The sequence below is a fragment of the Theropithecus gelada genome, chromosome 20 (assembly GCF_003255815.1).
Source record: "Theropithecus gelada isolate Dixy chromosome 20, Tgel_1.0, whole genome shotgun sequence".
NCBI classification, from domain to species: Eukaryota; Metazoa; Chordata; class Mammalia; order Primates; family Cercopithecidae; genus Theropithecus; species Theropithecus gelada.
In genome coordinates, this window is record NC_037688.1 from 44,975,760 (window position 1) to 44,991,584 (window position 15,825).

A 15,825-nucleotide genomic window follows, 5' to 3' on the forward strand; every position below is an offset into this window, starting at 1 on the left:
GAACAAGAAAGCAGGGCAGGGCGGAGCTCCCTCCCACCCGCCGACCTGCTACAGGCCAGGTCTGCAGCTGAGAACAGCACAGTGGGCCCGGGTGGAGCCCACACAGGACAGCCCTGGAACAGTGAGGACCCAGTCCCGCACACACCTGGATGTGGCCGTGGTGGGGCCCTTTGTGGCCGTACATGCACTCCACTGTGGCGGCCTTCCTCTCCATCAGGTGGATCCTGAACAGAGGCTTGAATCTCATGGGGTCATCGACGTGGGGGTCATGGGGAGGCAGGTACATCCACCCGATGATGAACAAACCATCCACCTACAGGAGGAGATGGGCAAAGGTCCACAAGCGGCTCCCAGGCCAGAGTGAAGCGGCCCTGCATGGCTCCCCGCGCTGCAATCGCACAGAGAAGCTTCTGCCAGGCCAGCACATGGGACGCGCACGCCCACCCTCGAGGTGCCTCAAATCCAAGCCAGTGCCCAGCACTATCTTCCAGCTCTAAGATGGGGTGGACACCAGGAGGAGGCAGAATAATACAGAAAGTGAGACCAGGTGAGGTGCCGACCGGACAGAGGGAACGGGGTGCATTTCCCAACAGGAAAGAGTGAACAATGGCAGTGCAAGGGCCTCGTTCACGTCCTGAGCTGAACAAACTGCCGCTCAAAGGCGGCTTTGAGATGGTCCGGGAAGCGTGCCATGGCCTGGGCAACAGGCAACAGAAGGAACAACTGCCACTTTTGTCAGGTGTGGCAGTGACACGGAAATGCAGGGAACACCCCCTTTCTTAGAGTGCTGCACGGAGGGAGGGACAGCTGAAATGCCACGGGCCTGGGATTTGCTTCAAAACCAAAGTGCAGGGGAGGAGAGAGACGCCAGGACCTCGGGGCGGGGGAGCTCAGAAGCGGGAAGAGCCGAGGAGTGCACTGCCCATGTGTCCTCGCGTGTCTGGGCACTGACTGTGCAAACGCAGAGGTGGGTGTGCCCCAGCATGCTCTGGGTACAGCGGCCACATGCTTATAAGGAAGGACAGCCTAGCATCACCCTCTTCTGGGATAGCCAGGACCCATGAGACTTCTAGCTCCAGCGACCGAGGAAAGAATTCCATCATTTCTGGGGCGAATGAGCCTGGGTCAAGCGTGAGCTGGTGCCTTTCTCTCACGGACTCCACTTTCCCCAATCATCCACTGCTTTTTGGGTTTTTTTTTTTTTTACTCTGTTACTCACTACCAGTAAGAAAAACAATTACCACCCTTCCTCCACTAAAAGAAAGGAACGCAATCTGCCCACGCTGTGAGCTGCCGGGCTGGTCTCTCGGAGGAAACAGCCTAAAAGCAAGGCTGGACCACGCAACGCCCAACACAAACGCAGAGCGGGTTTCTCCACGGCCGCTGCTCCTACCAGATGACAACGGAAAAGCTTGTGTGTCCCTGCCCCAAACCCCACCTGGGGGCAAAGCCCAGAGCCGCAGAGGAGCATCTGCCCGAGGGCCATGCACGCCAGGCCCGGAAGAACCTACTCGGAGGCCACGGGGAGACAGACACACCCGCCCTGCCCTCGCTGGGCTCAGCCCTTGGTCCCGAGTGCACAAAAGGGAGCCGGGCACAACCACAACACCAGCGCCGGGTTTTCAACACAGCAAGAGCGATGGCAATAGTGACACCTCAGGGGTCAGGCCCCTGCCCAGAGCTCAACAAAGTCAGGGCAGGGTTTTCCGTTCAAGAGGCTCCAGCAGGAAGGCGCAGGGGGCGGGACGCAGGGTGGGAGGGAGACAGGGGAAGAGGGTGGGAGGGTGGACCGGGAGCCATGCAGACCCCACAGAGCACCACCTCCTCACTCCACAGGGACCCCTGCAAACACCAAGAAAAGTCGGACGACTTCACTGTGTTGAATGAGCAGCTACTTTTCAACATACATTGGCAGGTGACCGAGAAGCACAGAAACTAAAACTACGAGCAGACATCTGCTCCTGGCCCCGGCCCCAGAGCTCCCATCAAACCTGCCCTCCTGCCGAGACCAGCCATGAAGACTGAACACTGTCTCCTAATTCCAGGAGGAAGAAAACAAGAAAAAGAAAAAAGACTGAACACATCAGAGAGCAATGAAGGTAGCCCAGAGACAAGGACCCATGGCCCTGAAGAGAAGGGACAGGCTGAGGGGCAAGGGGCAGGGCCTTCTCCCCGCTTCCTGAGGCCACTGACCACTGGCTGGGGAGGAAGGCCCATGCCTGGCACCCGCAGGCTGGAGAGGCACACACAGAGATCAGGGCCACAAAGGAGCCAGGACTACTGCAGCCAAACGCCAAAGATGGCAACTAGAGAACAGCCCCACGCTGCACACAGGCAGCTGCACAAGGCACCTGTGGAATCCTGAGTGAGGGATGGGAGGTGGAGAAGGGAAGTAGAGTGACTGCTGAGAGGCAAAGGGGCCAAGCAAAGCGTGACTCACAAAGCCAGGAAGAGAAAAGGCGGAATCAGGCCCTGGGGAAGGAGTGCACGGAAGGCTTCCAGCTACGCCCTACAGAGGGCTGTGTCCTGGGAAGGAGAGTGACCCGGAACAAGAACGAGACGCCTCCCCAAGCCTGAGATGCACGCACACCCCGGGCCCGCGCAGAACAGGTGCTCTGACTCAGCTCTGCCTGCTGGCCGGGGCCAGGGACTCCTGGGGAGACCCGGCCACGGGACCCAGACAAGTGCCCAGGTGCATGGTGAGGGGTGGGGGGTAGCCAGCATGCCTGGAGATCAGGAGAAAAGGCGGGGGCTAGACTTGAAAGAAACTTTCACTACTATACCCAAAAAGATTAACAAAGAGAAGGAAAACTTCACCAGAAAATGAGAATTTAATAAAAAAGAAAGCCAGACTTCCATCTCCGGCCGTGACTGAGTACCCGGGACTAGACAGGCACTGCCATGGCAGACCCAACAAACAGGAAAGAAATGTCCTCACGGGTCCTCAGACCCCACAGCAGGCTGCCGGGAGAAGGGAAATGGAGGCGACTGCCACCAGCCTGGACTTCCGCCTGCAACGTGCTAGCACCTTCCAGACCATGGTAGTCAGAAGGGGTCCACGGCAGAACCCAAGGAAACAGACGTCAGAGTGCAACATGGCTGGAACATGTGGGGCAAAGACCAAGAAAGGAAGCACCCGGCTGAGGGCGAACTCCAGACCCTGCCAACATGTGCACGCTGGGCCTCAGCATCCAGGAAGCAAAGGCCCTCGCAAGCCACCCCCTCCGACCAGAGTCCAAGGACGGGCCACGAGGCCAAAGTGTTGCTCTAAGTGAATCTTTGCCCATTTGGAAAATAAAATTGGCCCCTGAAAAGTGACGGAGCAAGAAGTTTTCGGCAATTACCTCGAAGGCACATCTGGGCAGCTTGTTCCCAGGTAGAAGAGGCCCTCAAACTCCTCCACGTGAGGCACCACTCCTGCCCATGCACAGACCCTGTCACAAGGCTCCGGGACTTACCACCACGTTCAGCAGTCCTCCATACGGCCCGATATCTGGCTGCCACAATCCCAAAATGTGTCTGTATCGGTGAAGCACTACAGGAGGAAAGAAAGAGCAAGTCTCTGTGTTAGACCCACCGTGCCGCAGGGAGCCCGGGAACCCCGAGTGGGAGGAAGGAACCAAGAGGACTCACAAAAGGCTTGCAAGAGAGCCCTCCAAACACATGCACACCAAGCCTCTAAAGATCTACCAGAATGAGGCCGGGCGTGCTGGCTCACGCCTGTAATCCCAGCACTTTGGGAGGCTGAGGCAGGCAGATCACGAGGTCAGGAGATCGAGACCATCCTGGCTAACATGGTGAAACCCCGTCTCTACTAAAAATACAAAAAATTAGCCGGGCGTGGTGGCAGGTGCCTATATTCCCAGCTACTTGGGAGGCTGAGGCAGGAGAATCACATGAACCTGGGAGGCAGAGCTTGCAGTGAGCCGAGATCATGCCACTGCACTCCAGCATGGGTGACAAGAGTGAGACTCAGTCTCAAAAAAAAAAAAAAAAAATCTATCAGAATGAAACTACCCTCAGAAGGCCTAAGTCAAATGAGCCTCCCGTAAAGTGATGAGCCTCCCATCAGTGGGAGGAAATCAAGCAAAGGCTGGGAACTCTCCCTTCTAGAAATAAGACTGAGGAAGTGCAAACAGAACTGGACTACACCTGCCAAATGCTGAGACGCTGGTAGCGCTACAAGGCATGTCCTAAGCAATCAGATCTTTAAAGCTATGTCAACAATGACAATGTCACACTCACCAAAGGCCCATAACGCAACTTCTCCGTCCTGTTCCTTGCCAGTCAATGGCCAGGTCAGGCTGAGCCATCTCACTTCCTGAGCAGCTCCAGGTCACCCCCAAAGCCGTCCCTGGACCCTGCCCTGGTCTTCACCCCATGGGGTATGGGCCACTGCACCAGCTGCCTCCCCTCCAAGCAGGCCTGAACCCCCAGCCCACCCACTGCCTCTCTCCATGGCTCCCTGGCCAGGCTCTAGGCCCTCAGCAATGTGACTGCCACCAGCCTTCCTGCCTCTCCACCCTACCTGCCCGCTCTCCATCAGCCTCAGCCTCCCAGGTCAGCCCAGCCCAGCTCCTCTCCAGCCCCCGCACTGTATCTGCATTCATGAGCCACCCCTTGGCTGCTAAATGCCTGATGAAACCGGCCTCGCCTTCACCACGACCGTCAGTTCCCGTCATTCGGGAAGCCTTACCCGTCAAGAGAAAGCAGTGAGCGGGACGATGGGGGAGAATGTGGCACCCAGCAACTTTCCCTGACCAGGCCTGGGTCCCCTGATGGTAGGGCCTGGGGATAGCAGCTGATCTGGGGGATGGTCCGAGGGAGAAGGGGTGACCGGATAGAAAGTACAGACCTGGCAGGAGGAGGAGTCAACACAAAGGGTGCTTTGCTGACACCTCCCCATCATGGTCACCAAATGGCAGAGGCAGCCGGCCAGGGCTGTTATAGCCTCACCCATCTGGGTCACTGGAAGAACAGGTCCCAGGGCCCCTAACGGTGGGACAGAAAGTGCTGGGAGCCATCATATGAGGGCTGCCTATAAGCGGGGGGCTTGCATTTACCCGGGACACCCACGAGAGCAGCAGGCAAGACCAGCGCAGGGTGGAGGAGCACGCATGGCACCTGTGTACCTGGAAAGCTCCCGCAAACCCTGGGTCCCGCAGAATGACTGAGCTCTCAGCAAGGCGGGTAATGAGGGAGTGCACAGGAATCCAGCAGAAGCATCGCTCACTCAGTGGGAGGAGCAGCAGACCAGGCCTCAGCAGCAGGAGGCACGTAAGTCCACTCACAGCTTTACAAGACTTCAGTAAAGGCAGACACAGGAAACACTCGTACATGGGGAGAAAACACTATGAAGACAAAAACTCCCCCAGCTAATCATCAATAATGTCATCCCAACCTACATCCACACTCAGCTAATCATCAATGTCATCCCAACTCAAATCCACACCCAGTTAATCACCAATAATGTCATCCCAACTCAAATCCACACCCAACTAATCATCAATAATGTCATCCCAACTCATATCCACCCAGCTAATCTTCAATGTCATCCCAACTCAAATCCACACCCCGATAATCATCAATGTAACCCCAACTCAAATCCACATCCAACCAATCATCGATAATGTTATTCCAACTCAAATCCACACCCAGCTAATCATCAATAATGTCATCCCAACTCAAATCACACCCAGCTAATCATCAATGTCGCCCCAACTCAAATCCACACCCCGATAATCATCAATGTAACCCCAACTCAAACCCACACCCAACTAATCATCAATAATGTTATCCCAACTCAAATCCACACCCAGCTAATCATCAATGTCATCCCAACTCAAATCACACCCAGCTAATCATCAATGTCACCCCAACTCAAATCCACACCCAACTAATCAATGTCACCCCAACTCAAATACACACCCAGCTAATCATGTCATCCCGACTCAAATCCACACCCAGCTAATCATCAATAATGTCACCCCAGCTCAAATCCACACCCAGCTAATCAATGTCACCCCAACTCAAATCCACACCCAGCTAATCATGTCACCCCAACTCAAATCCACACCCAGTTAATCGATGATGTCACCCCAACTCGAACCACACCCAGCTAATCATCAATAATGTCATCCCAACTCAAATCCACAGGTTTTAAAAAATAATTTAACAAAATGATTCCAAAGTCCGTATGAAGAGGTGAGAGCAGCCAGTGATACTCCAAATTTTAATAGACGAGTACCATGAAAACGAACGAACAGAATGAGATATGAAGAAAATAAAATATAATCCCCAGGAAGCCCCAGTGGCAGCTGACCCAAGCGTGGAAGTCAGGGATTATGGAGCAGGTTGGGACAGAGGACAAAATGTCATGGGCCTGCAGATTAAAATTTTAGCTGGAGGCTGGGCACGGTGGCTCATGCCTATGATCCCAGCACTCTGAGAGGCCAAGGCAGGCAGATCACCAGGAGTTCGAGACCAGCCTGGCCAACATGGTGAAACCCTATCTCTACTAAAAGTACAAAAAATTAGCCAGGCGTAGTGGCAGGTGACTGTAATCCCAGCTACTGGGAGGCTGAGGCAGGAGATTCGCTTCAGCCGGGAGGCAGAGGCTGCAGTGAGCCGAGACCACGCCACTGCACTCCAGCCTGGGCAACAGAGCAAGACTCCATCTCGAAAAAAAAAAAAATCAACTGTGTCAGCTATTTTTTAAAAATAAATTTCCATTAGCCCAGTGTGGTGGCATGTGCTGTGGTCCCAGCTACCCAGGAGGTTGAGGTGGGACGATCACTTGAGCCCAGGAGGCAGAGGCTGTAGTGAGCTATGATCGTGCCACTGCACTCCAGCCTGGGCAACAGAGCAAGACCCTATCTCAAAAAAAAAAAAAAAAATTCCCCTCTATTTCAAAAGCAGCACATACACAGTCACTGAAGACAATCTGGAAAAAGGAAACCTAAAGCTCACCAGTAATCCCATCACTCAGAGACCACATGCGCAGCCAACATGCTGACGAACATGGTTCACGTCTGCTGTCCTGCACCTGTACCTGCTTGAGTGAGCATGTAGGACTGAGCGAATGGACAGGGTCTCAGGGCTCTGCAGGCAGTGGGGGCCATGGGGGTTTCTGAGCACTGGAGTGGCAAGACCACTCCAGACCACAGGGAGGAAGATGGAGCAGGGAGGGCAAGAAAGCCAGGACAGCAGCAAGGAGGTCGCCACCTGGATCTAGGGTCCAGGGAATAAGAAAACCTCTCGAGCCTTTGGAGAGGATGCTGGACTCCACCAACAGCCCCAGGGTTCAGCCCAGACCATCGTTTAGGAATTTCCTGAATGAGCCTGGGCTCTGTGCAGGCTGCTGCCAGCCATCCCACACACAGACACCCCTTTCAGAACAATCCTCTGAGCCCATTTACAGGACACAGTCAAGCCGGTCTTGTCACTTTACGGTCACATGTAGATGGGTGTGTGATCAGGAACCATAAACACACATTGACCTTGACAATGAAATGCACACCGAAGCATTTAGGGGTAAAATGTACTGATGCCTGCAAGTGTGAAATGCACCAGAAAATAAGTCCACGGATGGCTGCAGGGATGGGCAGCTGGGCGGCTGGGTGATAACGAAATGGGAGTTCACTGGACAATTCTTCCAACTTTTCTGTTTTCAAAATTTCATCATGAAATACTGGGGGAAAAAAACACTATTCAGCATGGCGCTCTCTCCTCCTCTCCCCTCCCCTCAGCTCCCGCTTTAACTGCTAGGAACACTGCCCAACGAGCCTGCCTCAGACGCCTGGCAATCCCAGAGTGGGAGTTCCCTGTTGTGCTGAAAAGCAGCATTTCTTAAATAAAAACCCAGCAGCCTCCCAAGATGCCAGTTCTAAAGGGACATCTTCCCTGGATCTTTAAGCTCTGCATGTTGGTCAAAGCGGTGACACCTTCGCTGTACTTTGGAAGCAATGGCCTCTGCTGACCAGATGTCGGCCCCTTTAGTCTGCAACAGACACTGAAACCATCCCAAAAGGTGAGTCAGAGAAACAGTGTGGCCAGATGGGCTGCCAGCACGCAGACCCAGAGGGGACACAAACTTCTCGTGGAATCGCAAAGCCTGTGTCTGAGAACACAGTTTAAAAAGGGTCCTTACGAAGCACGGCTATCGCACAAGCAAATGTATTCATTCAACAGATGAATCCATGGATTTAAATAGGAATTAAGCTCCCATTCGAATGGTCAAGAGCACAGCTGGACACATACGAGCGTGAGCGTGATTGCTATACCCTAATGCCTCACCATTTTTATTATAAACATGTCATCTAGATGCATATCTTTCTAAATTCAAAGGACCCAGCCCTCCCTAAAGTGGGCTCGGGGTGGGAGGAAAAAGGAGCCAGGAACAATGTTCCCTGCACTTCAGTGCCCCACAAGGCTCCTGAGTGTCTCAGTTAAGGGCAGCAGATGGTCACGCCTTCCCACAAGCCCAGGCCACTCCAAGGGCTCACTTGTGGGCAGCTGCCACATTATCTTCCCATATGAAATAGTAAGGGACAGGGCCAGGCGCGGGGGCCCACGCCTGTAATCCCAGCACTTCAGGAGGCCGAGGCGGGTGGATCACCTGAGGTCAGGAGTTTAAGACTAGCCTGGCCAACATGACGAAACACCGTCTCTAAAAATAATTAGCCAGGCGCCGTGGCGTACGCCTATAATCCCAGCTACTTGCAAGGCGTAGGCAGGAGAATCGCTCGAACCCAGGAGGTGGAGGTTGGAGTGAGTCAAGATCACACGACTGCACTCCACACTCCAGCCTGGACGACAGCGCGAGTTTCTGTCTCAGCAACAACAAAAAATACATATATATATATCAGCTTCACACAGAGAGATGATCTTCCTTTGTTTGTACAGCGGCTCTCCACCCTGACTGCACGTCAGAATCACTAGGGACACGGGAAAACGTCAACGCCGGGCTCCACGGCAGCCAAGTCAATCAGCAAGGGGATGGGGGGTGGGGTGGGGGGCCTGTCAGGGTTTCTGAGAAGCTCCCAGGTGACTGTGATGTGTGGCCAGGCTGAGAAGCTCAGTGCAATGTAATCATTCCACAACATACACAGCTGTCAACACACCACACTGCCCTATAAAGACGTAATATATACAATTATCATCTGTCAGTTATAAAGAAAGAAATGCTTCTCCGACAACCTAGGAGGCTAAACAACTACACAGGAAAACCAACAACCTTACTTCTGCTTTGAACGTTACACAGTTTTTTCAGTACCCAAAATTAAGTAGATGATTTAAAAGATGAGAATGTGAATAAAGACATCACCACCTCTTATTAAAAGTCATTTTAACATCTGGTAGAACATTACCAGATGCTGAGACCTTTAAGATTTTAACCCTTATTAAAAAGAAAATAACGTAACCAAAAAAAAATTGTTAATATCTGAGTAAAGGCTAAAACGAAAGAAAATAATCCAGGCCAGAAGTCCACAAACTTGAGAATCTGTAATCACAGACCCCCGAGGGCCTGTTCAGGCCCAGCCCGGAGGTGCAGACATGACACGCGTGGGAGGAGGCCAGGGAAGCTGCGTCCAACAAGCTCCCAAAATACATGGAGGCCACTGTCCAGGACCCCACTCTGGGAGCACAGATCTGGCCTCCCAGGAGAGCCTGGAAAACGTCAGAATAATCTTTGGAGGTGAACGCATTCCTCTAATTCCAGGCACTGAAAGTAGGCATCTATCTGCCCTGGGAGCCGCGGCATAAATGCTCCCAAAATGAATTGAAAATGAAGCCAAATGGGAAAGGACCGTGAAAGGTGGGGTTACACTTCCTCCTTCCAGCACCGGCCCAGGTGCCAGCACATCTGGGAGAGCCTGGGTTCTGGCGCACACCTGTCCTGACTCAGAGTCCCTGAACCTCGGCCCACACGCCACAGGTGGGCTCCACGCCAGGAGACTGGTGGGATGCAGAGTTTGTAGGTGGATGCCCCTAACTAAAGGTGTTGGCCTGTGTTGCTCAGGGGACTATGGAAGAAAACGGATTAACGTGAGCTATCTTTCCATCAGCTGAGGCGTGGCCAGGGCTGCTGCCTCCTGGAGGCTGCGGGGGTCCACTCCCCGCCTTGTCCTGCTCGGCTCCTGGGCCCTCCTCCACCTTCAGAGCCACATGCAGCCTCTCCTGCCTCTCACTCCTACTCCCACCCAGGGCCCCCCTTGTACAAAGACCCTGTGATGACACAAGGCCTGCCTAGGTGGTCCAGGACGCCCCCCTCGCCTCAGGACCCACACCTTTACCCACAGAGTCCCTGTTACCGTGGAGGCTGGGCTGAGTGGTCTCCCCCAAAATTCATGTCCCCTGGAATCCCAGAATGTGGCCCTCTGTGGAAGTAATCAAGATGTAACGCAGCCGTGAGCACGTTAGGGTAAAGGAATACTGGCGCAGAAAGGGCCCGATCTACTGACGGCTGGCCTTCCGAGAAGACAGAGACTCAGAGACGACGGAGGGGGCCATGTGGAGACAGAGGCAGGGGCTGCGGCAATGCAGCCAGAGCAGGAAGAGGCGACAAGTAGGCTCTGCAAGGGCCTTCGGAGGGAGCAGGGCCCCGGGACACCTTGTCTTGAACCTCTGGCCTCAGGCCTGGGAGAAAGTGGGTTTCTGTTGTTTTAGACCCCCCTTTGTGTTCATCTGCTCCAGCAGCCCTGGGAGACCCCCACACTGATTAGATGACAACTCCACAGGCTCTGAGGACCAGGATGCCGACGTCTCTGCGGACCCTGCTGTGCTCCCACAGCAGGATTCTGTCTCGTGTGTGCCTACTCTGCGTTCAGCTCCAGTTTCAGCGGAATGGATGTTTGTAAGGAATTCCACTACATTTCTAAGCAAGGCACTCCATATTTCTAAGAGACATCATTGCTAATATCTGAGTAAAGGCTAAAATGAATCAGTGTTTTAGCCCAGGCGCAGTGGCTCACGCCTGTAATCTCAACACTTTGGGAAGCTGAAGCGGGATAATCGCTTGAGACCAGGAGTTCCAGACTGGCCTGGGCAACACAGGGAGACCTCGTTTCTACAAAAAAATAGAAAACTTAGCCAGGCATGGTGGCACACACCTGTAATTCCAGCTACCTAGGAGCTGGGGTTGATCATCTGAGCCCAGGGAGATGAAGGCTGCAGTGAGCCATGACTGCGCCACTGTACTCCAGCCTGGGCAACAGAGCAAGATCCTGTCTCCAAAAAAAACCCAAAAATGCACTTTGACTGGCTTCACCAACGTGCAGAGAAGCAGATGTATCAGAACTGCTGTCAGGACAACAGGCTTTCCCTTAACACTCCCAACACCTTACAAATGCTCGTTATCCAGAGTGCCAGGCAACCTCATGCACTCAAGGAAAAAGGAAGAGAAAAGATACCCCAAAAGTAGTGACTCTGAGGTCACTAAACTACTCCAGAGACCAGGCACGCTGGCTCACGCCTGTAATTCCAGCACTTTGGGTGGCCGAAGTGGATGGATCACCTGAGGTCGGGAGTTTGAGACCAGCCTGGCCAAACTGGCGAAACCCCTTCTCTACTAAAAATACAAAAAGTAGCCAGGCGTGGTGGCTCATACCTGTAATCCCAGCTACTCGGGAGGCTGAGGCAAGAGAGTCGCTTGAACCCGGGAGGTGGAAGTTGCAATGAGCAGAGATCGCGCCACTGCACTCCAGCCTGGGTGACAAAGAGACTCCATCTCAAAAAAATAAAAATAAAAAAATCTACTACTCAACATTAGGATCCCAGCTTCTGCCGCATGGGTTTGTTCCAGGACAGTCCTACGCTCAGGGATGTCAGCTCGGCCAGGCGCGGTGGCTCACGCCTGTAATCCCAACACTTTGGGAGGCCAAAGCAGAACGACTGCTTGAAGCCAGGAGTTTGAGACCAGCCTGGGCAATAAAGCGACACCCCCATCTCTACCATAAAATAAAATAAGATGCTGGACCCACAGCGCAAAGTCCAGAGGACCTCAACACGAACAGTTAACGGCCCACATGCATGATGGAAACACAAGCCACGCGCGGCCCCAAAATACTCAGAAGCCCATCAGGGCAGACTATTCCAAAAGGTGTGCTGCTGTGAGAACAAATGCTGAGCTGCTCTCCATTCAGACACGCTGAGAGCGCCTGAATACTGAAAACATGGACACATCACAGGCGTCAGGCTGAGGCTGCTGAAACTGGCTTGCTTTTTTCACACATCAGAACTTTTTCTTCCTGATATTCTAGTAGGTCATGGAGCTAAGAGACCAAGTCACCATTTAAGTATGTCCGAAGAGAAATGCAACCCATATTGAACTGCTGCTTTTCATTGTTATTTTCCAAATTTTTCAAGTTTTCTACAATGACTGTGTTTTTATAACTACACTCAAACTTCAGCAGGAACAACAGTATGTCAATCAAAACCCGCCTATGATAAAGCCGCCCACTTGAAGCAACTGGTGCCACATCACAACATGAGGCTGCCCAGCCTGGATGCTCGAGAGGCCGGCCCGGCAGCAGGGGAGGAGATCTTTTCCTCACAAGCTGCATGAAGCTTCCCTCCACCTGCCTCGGGGACAAAAGAAATGTCCCCTGCCCCCAGTGCAACTCTGGAGACTTGCTAGGCCCTGGCTGTGCAGCCTCTGCAGAGGCTGGTCAGAATTCCATCCTGGGTTCACAGTGTACATTCCAGAGAAATTGTGAGACAGACATGCGACATGAGGAGCCTCTCAGTGCTTGTCCCCTTGTATTGAAGAGCCCTTGCCCAATCACCTGAGGTCAGGAGTTCAAAACCAGCCTGGCCAACATGGCGAAACCCTGTGTCTACTAAAAATACAAAAAATAGCCGGGTGTCGGGGTGGGCGCCTGTAATCCACTACTCAGGAGGCTGAGGCACGAGAACTGCTTGAACCCGGGAGGCAGAGGTTGCAGTGAGCCGAGATCACACCACTGCACTCCAGCCTGAGTGACAGATTGAGACTCTGTCAGGAAACGGAGGGGAGGGGAGGGGACGGGAGGGGAGGGGATGACAGGACAGGAAAGGGAAAAGCCAGCACATTCGTGTCGGCACTGAGGAGAGACTGTTCTTGTCCATGCTCACAAGTCGACCGTCCCCTCCCAGGGCTCTGCTCGCTGACTGCTCAGAGGAAGGACTGGTCAGTCTAGAACAGTACAAATGTCTTCAAACATTGCCCACCCCTCCTTTTCCACCTCAGCCCCTTCCAGCCCCGTGTTCCCTGTCCACAGACTGCTGAGAGGTCCTTTGGCTCTGACCTCCACTCAGCTGAACAGTTCACCTCAACAAGGCAGTGTTGTTAGCAGGCATGTAAGGCGTTCAGACACCATCTTGAAGCGTGCTAACCAAATCCAGGCACCTGCGCACCAACTTCAGGAAGGTCCCCTCGGTAAAGTGGGACCAGCCTCCCCACTGCAGCGATCTGCTGAGATCTGGCAGGACGTTCAGAGAAATTCTGGGAACGACCCTTATTCTTTCTGCTTTCAGTAGGTGTTTCTGGAAATTGGGCATTTATGAAACTTATGAAATTTATGAAAGATGTAGGTCTGCTCCCAACAGGCCATGCCGACTCATGGGCAATCTGGTGGATGGAAAGCAATAGTAGGGGCTCCACGAGCCTCAAGAAACTGCAACACGGCTTTTAGTGCGGGCAGGTGTTTTCAGTCTCTTCCTGGACAGCTGAAATTCACTGTCTCCATCACCACTCAACCACTCTGAGCTAATAAGAAGTGGAAACAGGCCAGGTGCGATGGCTACACCTGCAACCCTGACACTTTGAGAGGCCAGGGCGAGAGGACTGAGCGAGCCCAGGAGTACGAGACCAACCTGGGCAACACAGTGAGGCCCCCGTCTCTACAAAAAGCTGAAAAACTAACCAGGCATGGTGGCATACGCCTCTAGTCCCAGCTACTAGGGAGGCTGAGGCAGGAGGCTCGCTTCAGCCCAGGAGTTCAAGGATACAATGAGCTGTGATTGTGCCACTGCACTCCAGCCTGGGCAACAAGACCCTATCTCCAAGCAAAAGTGGAGACAGCATCAAATTCCTATGACTGTGGCTTAGAAAAGTTTCCAGAGCTCCATCAAAAGAATTCAGTTCTTTTTTTTTTTTTCTGAGACAGAGTCTCACTCTCGTCACCCAGGCTGAAGTGCAATGGCGTGATCTCGGCTCACTGCAACCTCCACCTCCCAGGTTCAAGTGATTCCCCCACCTCAGCCTCCTGGGTAGTTAGAATTACAGGCGCCTCCCACCACACCTGGCTAATTTTTGTACTTTTAGTAGAGATGAGTTTCACCATGTTGGCCAGGCTGGTCTCAACCTCCTGACCTCAAATGATCCACCTGCCTCGGCCTCCCAAAGTGCTGGGATTATAGGCATGAACCACCGTGCCTGGCCAAAAAGAATCAAGTTCTAAAGAGTCAACTGTTGGCCAGGCATGGTGGCTCACGCCTGTAATCCCAGAACTCTGGGAGGCCGAGGTGGGCAGATCACTTGAGGTCAGGAGTTCAAGACCAGCCTGGCTAACATGATGAAACCCCATCTCTACTAAAAATACAAAAAAAATTGCTGGGCGTGGTGGTGCACGCCTGTAATCCTAACTACGTGGGAGGGTGAGGTGGTAGTATTACTTGAACTCAGGAGGCAGAGGTTGCAGCGAGCTGAGATTGTGACACTGCACTCCAGCTTGGGTGATAATAAGACTGTCTCCAAAAAAAGAAAAAAAAAAGAGTGCACTGTTGCTACCTGTACTTGTCTGTTGAGGGTATATGCATATGTGATTTTTTAATTTACATAGGCTATTAAAATGTGACTAATAAAACTCAGAAGTCAACTATTCATATTTCACTTTAGAATAAAAGTTTTAAAGCTTCTACTGTTCATTCCTCTCTGCCTTGGCATGAATTTTCGCAGTAGCTCCTCAATAAATGATAAATGTGAAAACGTGCATTAAAGTGATCTCGACTGGTGCTACCCAGAAACCACTGCAAAAAAGTGACCCAAATGTGGCCTGGGTCCAACCCACAGGTGTGATCTCTGTCACAGCCGAACCAGAGCCACGCTGCGGCAAGTGAACGTGAAAGGATGACAAAAAGCCACGAGGTCTGCTTGCTGCAGGACAAAAGCTGTCCCATGTGTGAATAAGGGGGCCCTCCCCATGCAGTTCTTGGCCGTGCTGGCTACCACAAAAGCCAAAGCTCGCAGGAGGTACATACGGCAGGTGTAAACGTCTCTGTACGCCATGTGCTCATAATCAGGGAGAATTTTCACAAAACGTCCCGACTTCACGCGAGGGTTTATACCTGAACAGACACAGCAGGGAAAGGGCTAAGGATGGCTCCCTTTTCAGGACTGTGCAAACAGCGTGCATACGACCCAATGCCCACCCCTCACCAGTGTGATACAATCCCCTCATGTTTATGCAGCCACCCAGGACCCAGGGAGGCGGCTCTGAGAAGCCTGCTGGAGAGAACACTGTGACACGTTTTCCTTCCATAAGTGGCGCCACCAGAAACTCATGGTGGCAGCAACCTTGGGAATCCTTTCCACATTCGGTCACGCTCCTCCCGCAGCCAGCACACGCTAGGCAGGCCCTGGGCCACAGCTCACCGGGGCTCAGGAGGCGGGAGGGCAGGTGTCCTGGCCGGCGAGCATATGGGATGACTGTCTTTGAGAGGATATGGCCCAAGCGGCTTAAGAAACTCAAAGAGCATCTGCCTTGCAGAAATGAAAAAGAAAAAAGAAAAGAAGCTCAAAGAACAGTCAGAAGATGAAAACTTGTGGTATGAGACACGCACAGA

At 52.9% G+C, this 15,825-nt stretch overlaps 1 protein-coding gene across 2 annotated transcripts in view; it reads right to left on the reverse strand.

Annotated features, from left to right (window-relative positions):
- Positions 1-15,825, reverse strand: part of FBXO31 (F-box protein 31) — a 54,645-nt gene that overhangs the window by 14,082 nt on the left and 24,738 nt on the right. The window contains exons 3-5 of one of the 2 annotated variants that reach the window (XM_025370982.1): positions 15,241-15,327; positions 3,459-3,535; positions 146-313 (exon numbers count right to left, since the gene is read on the reverse strand). In XM_025370982.1, coding sequence (XP_025226767.1) covers positions 146-313; positions 3,459-3,535; positions 15,241-15,327 — 332 coding nt within the window. The remainder of the gene's footprint in view (positions 1-145; positions 314-3,458; positions 3,536-15,240; positions 15,328-15,825) is intronic. The other variant, XM_025370983.1, reaches the window with a different exon arrangement.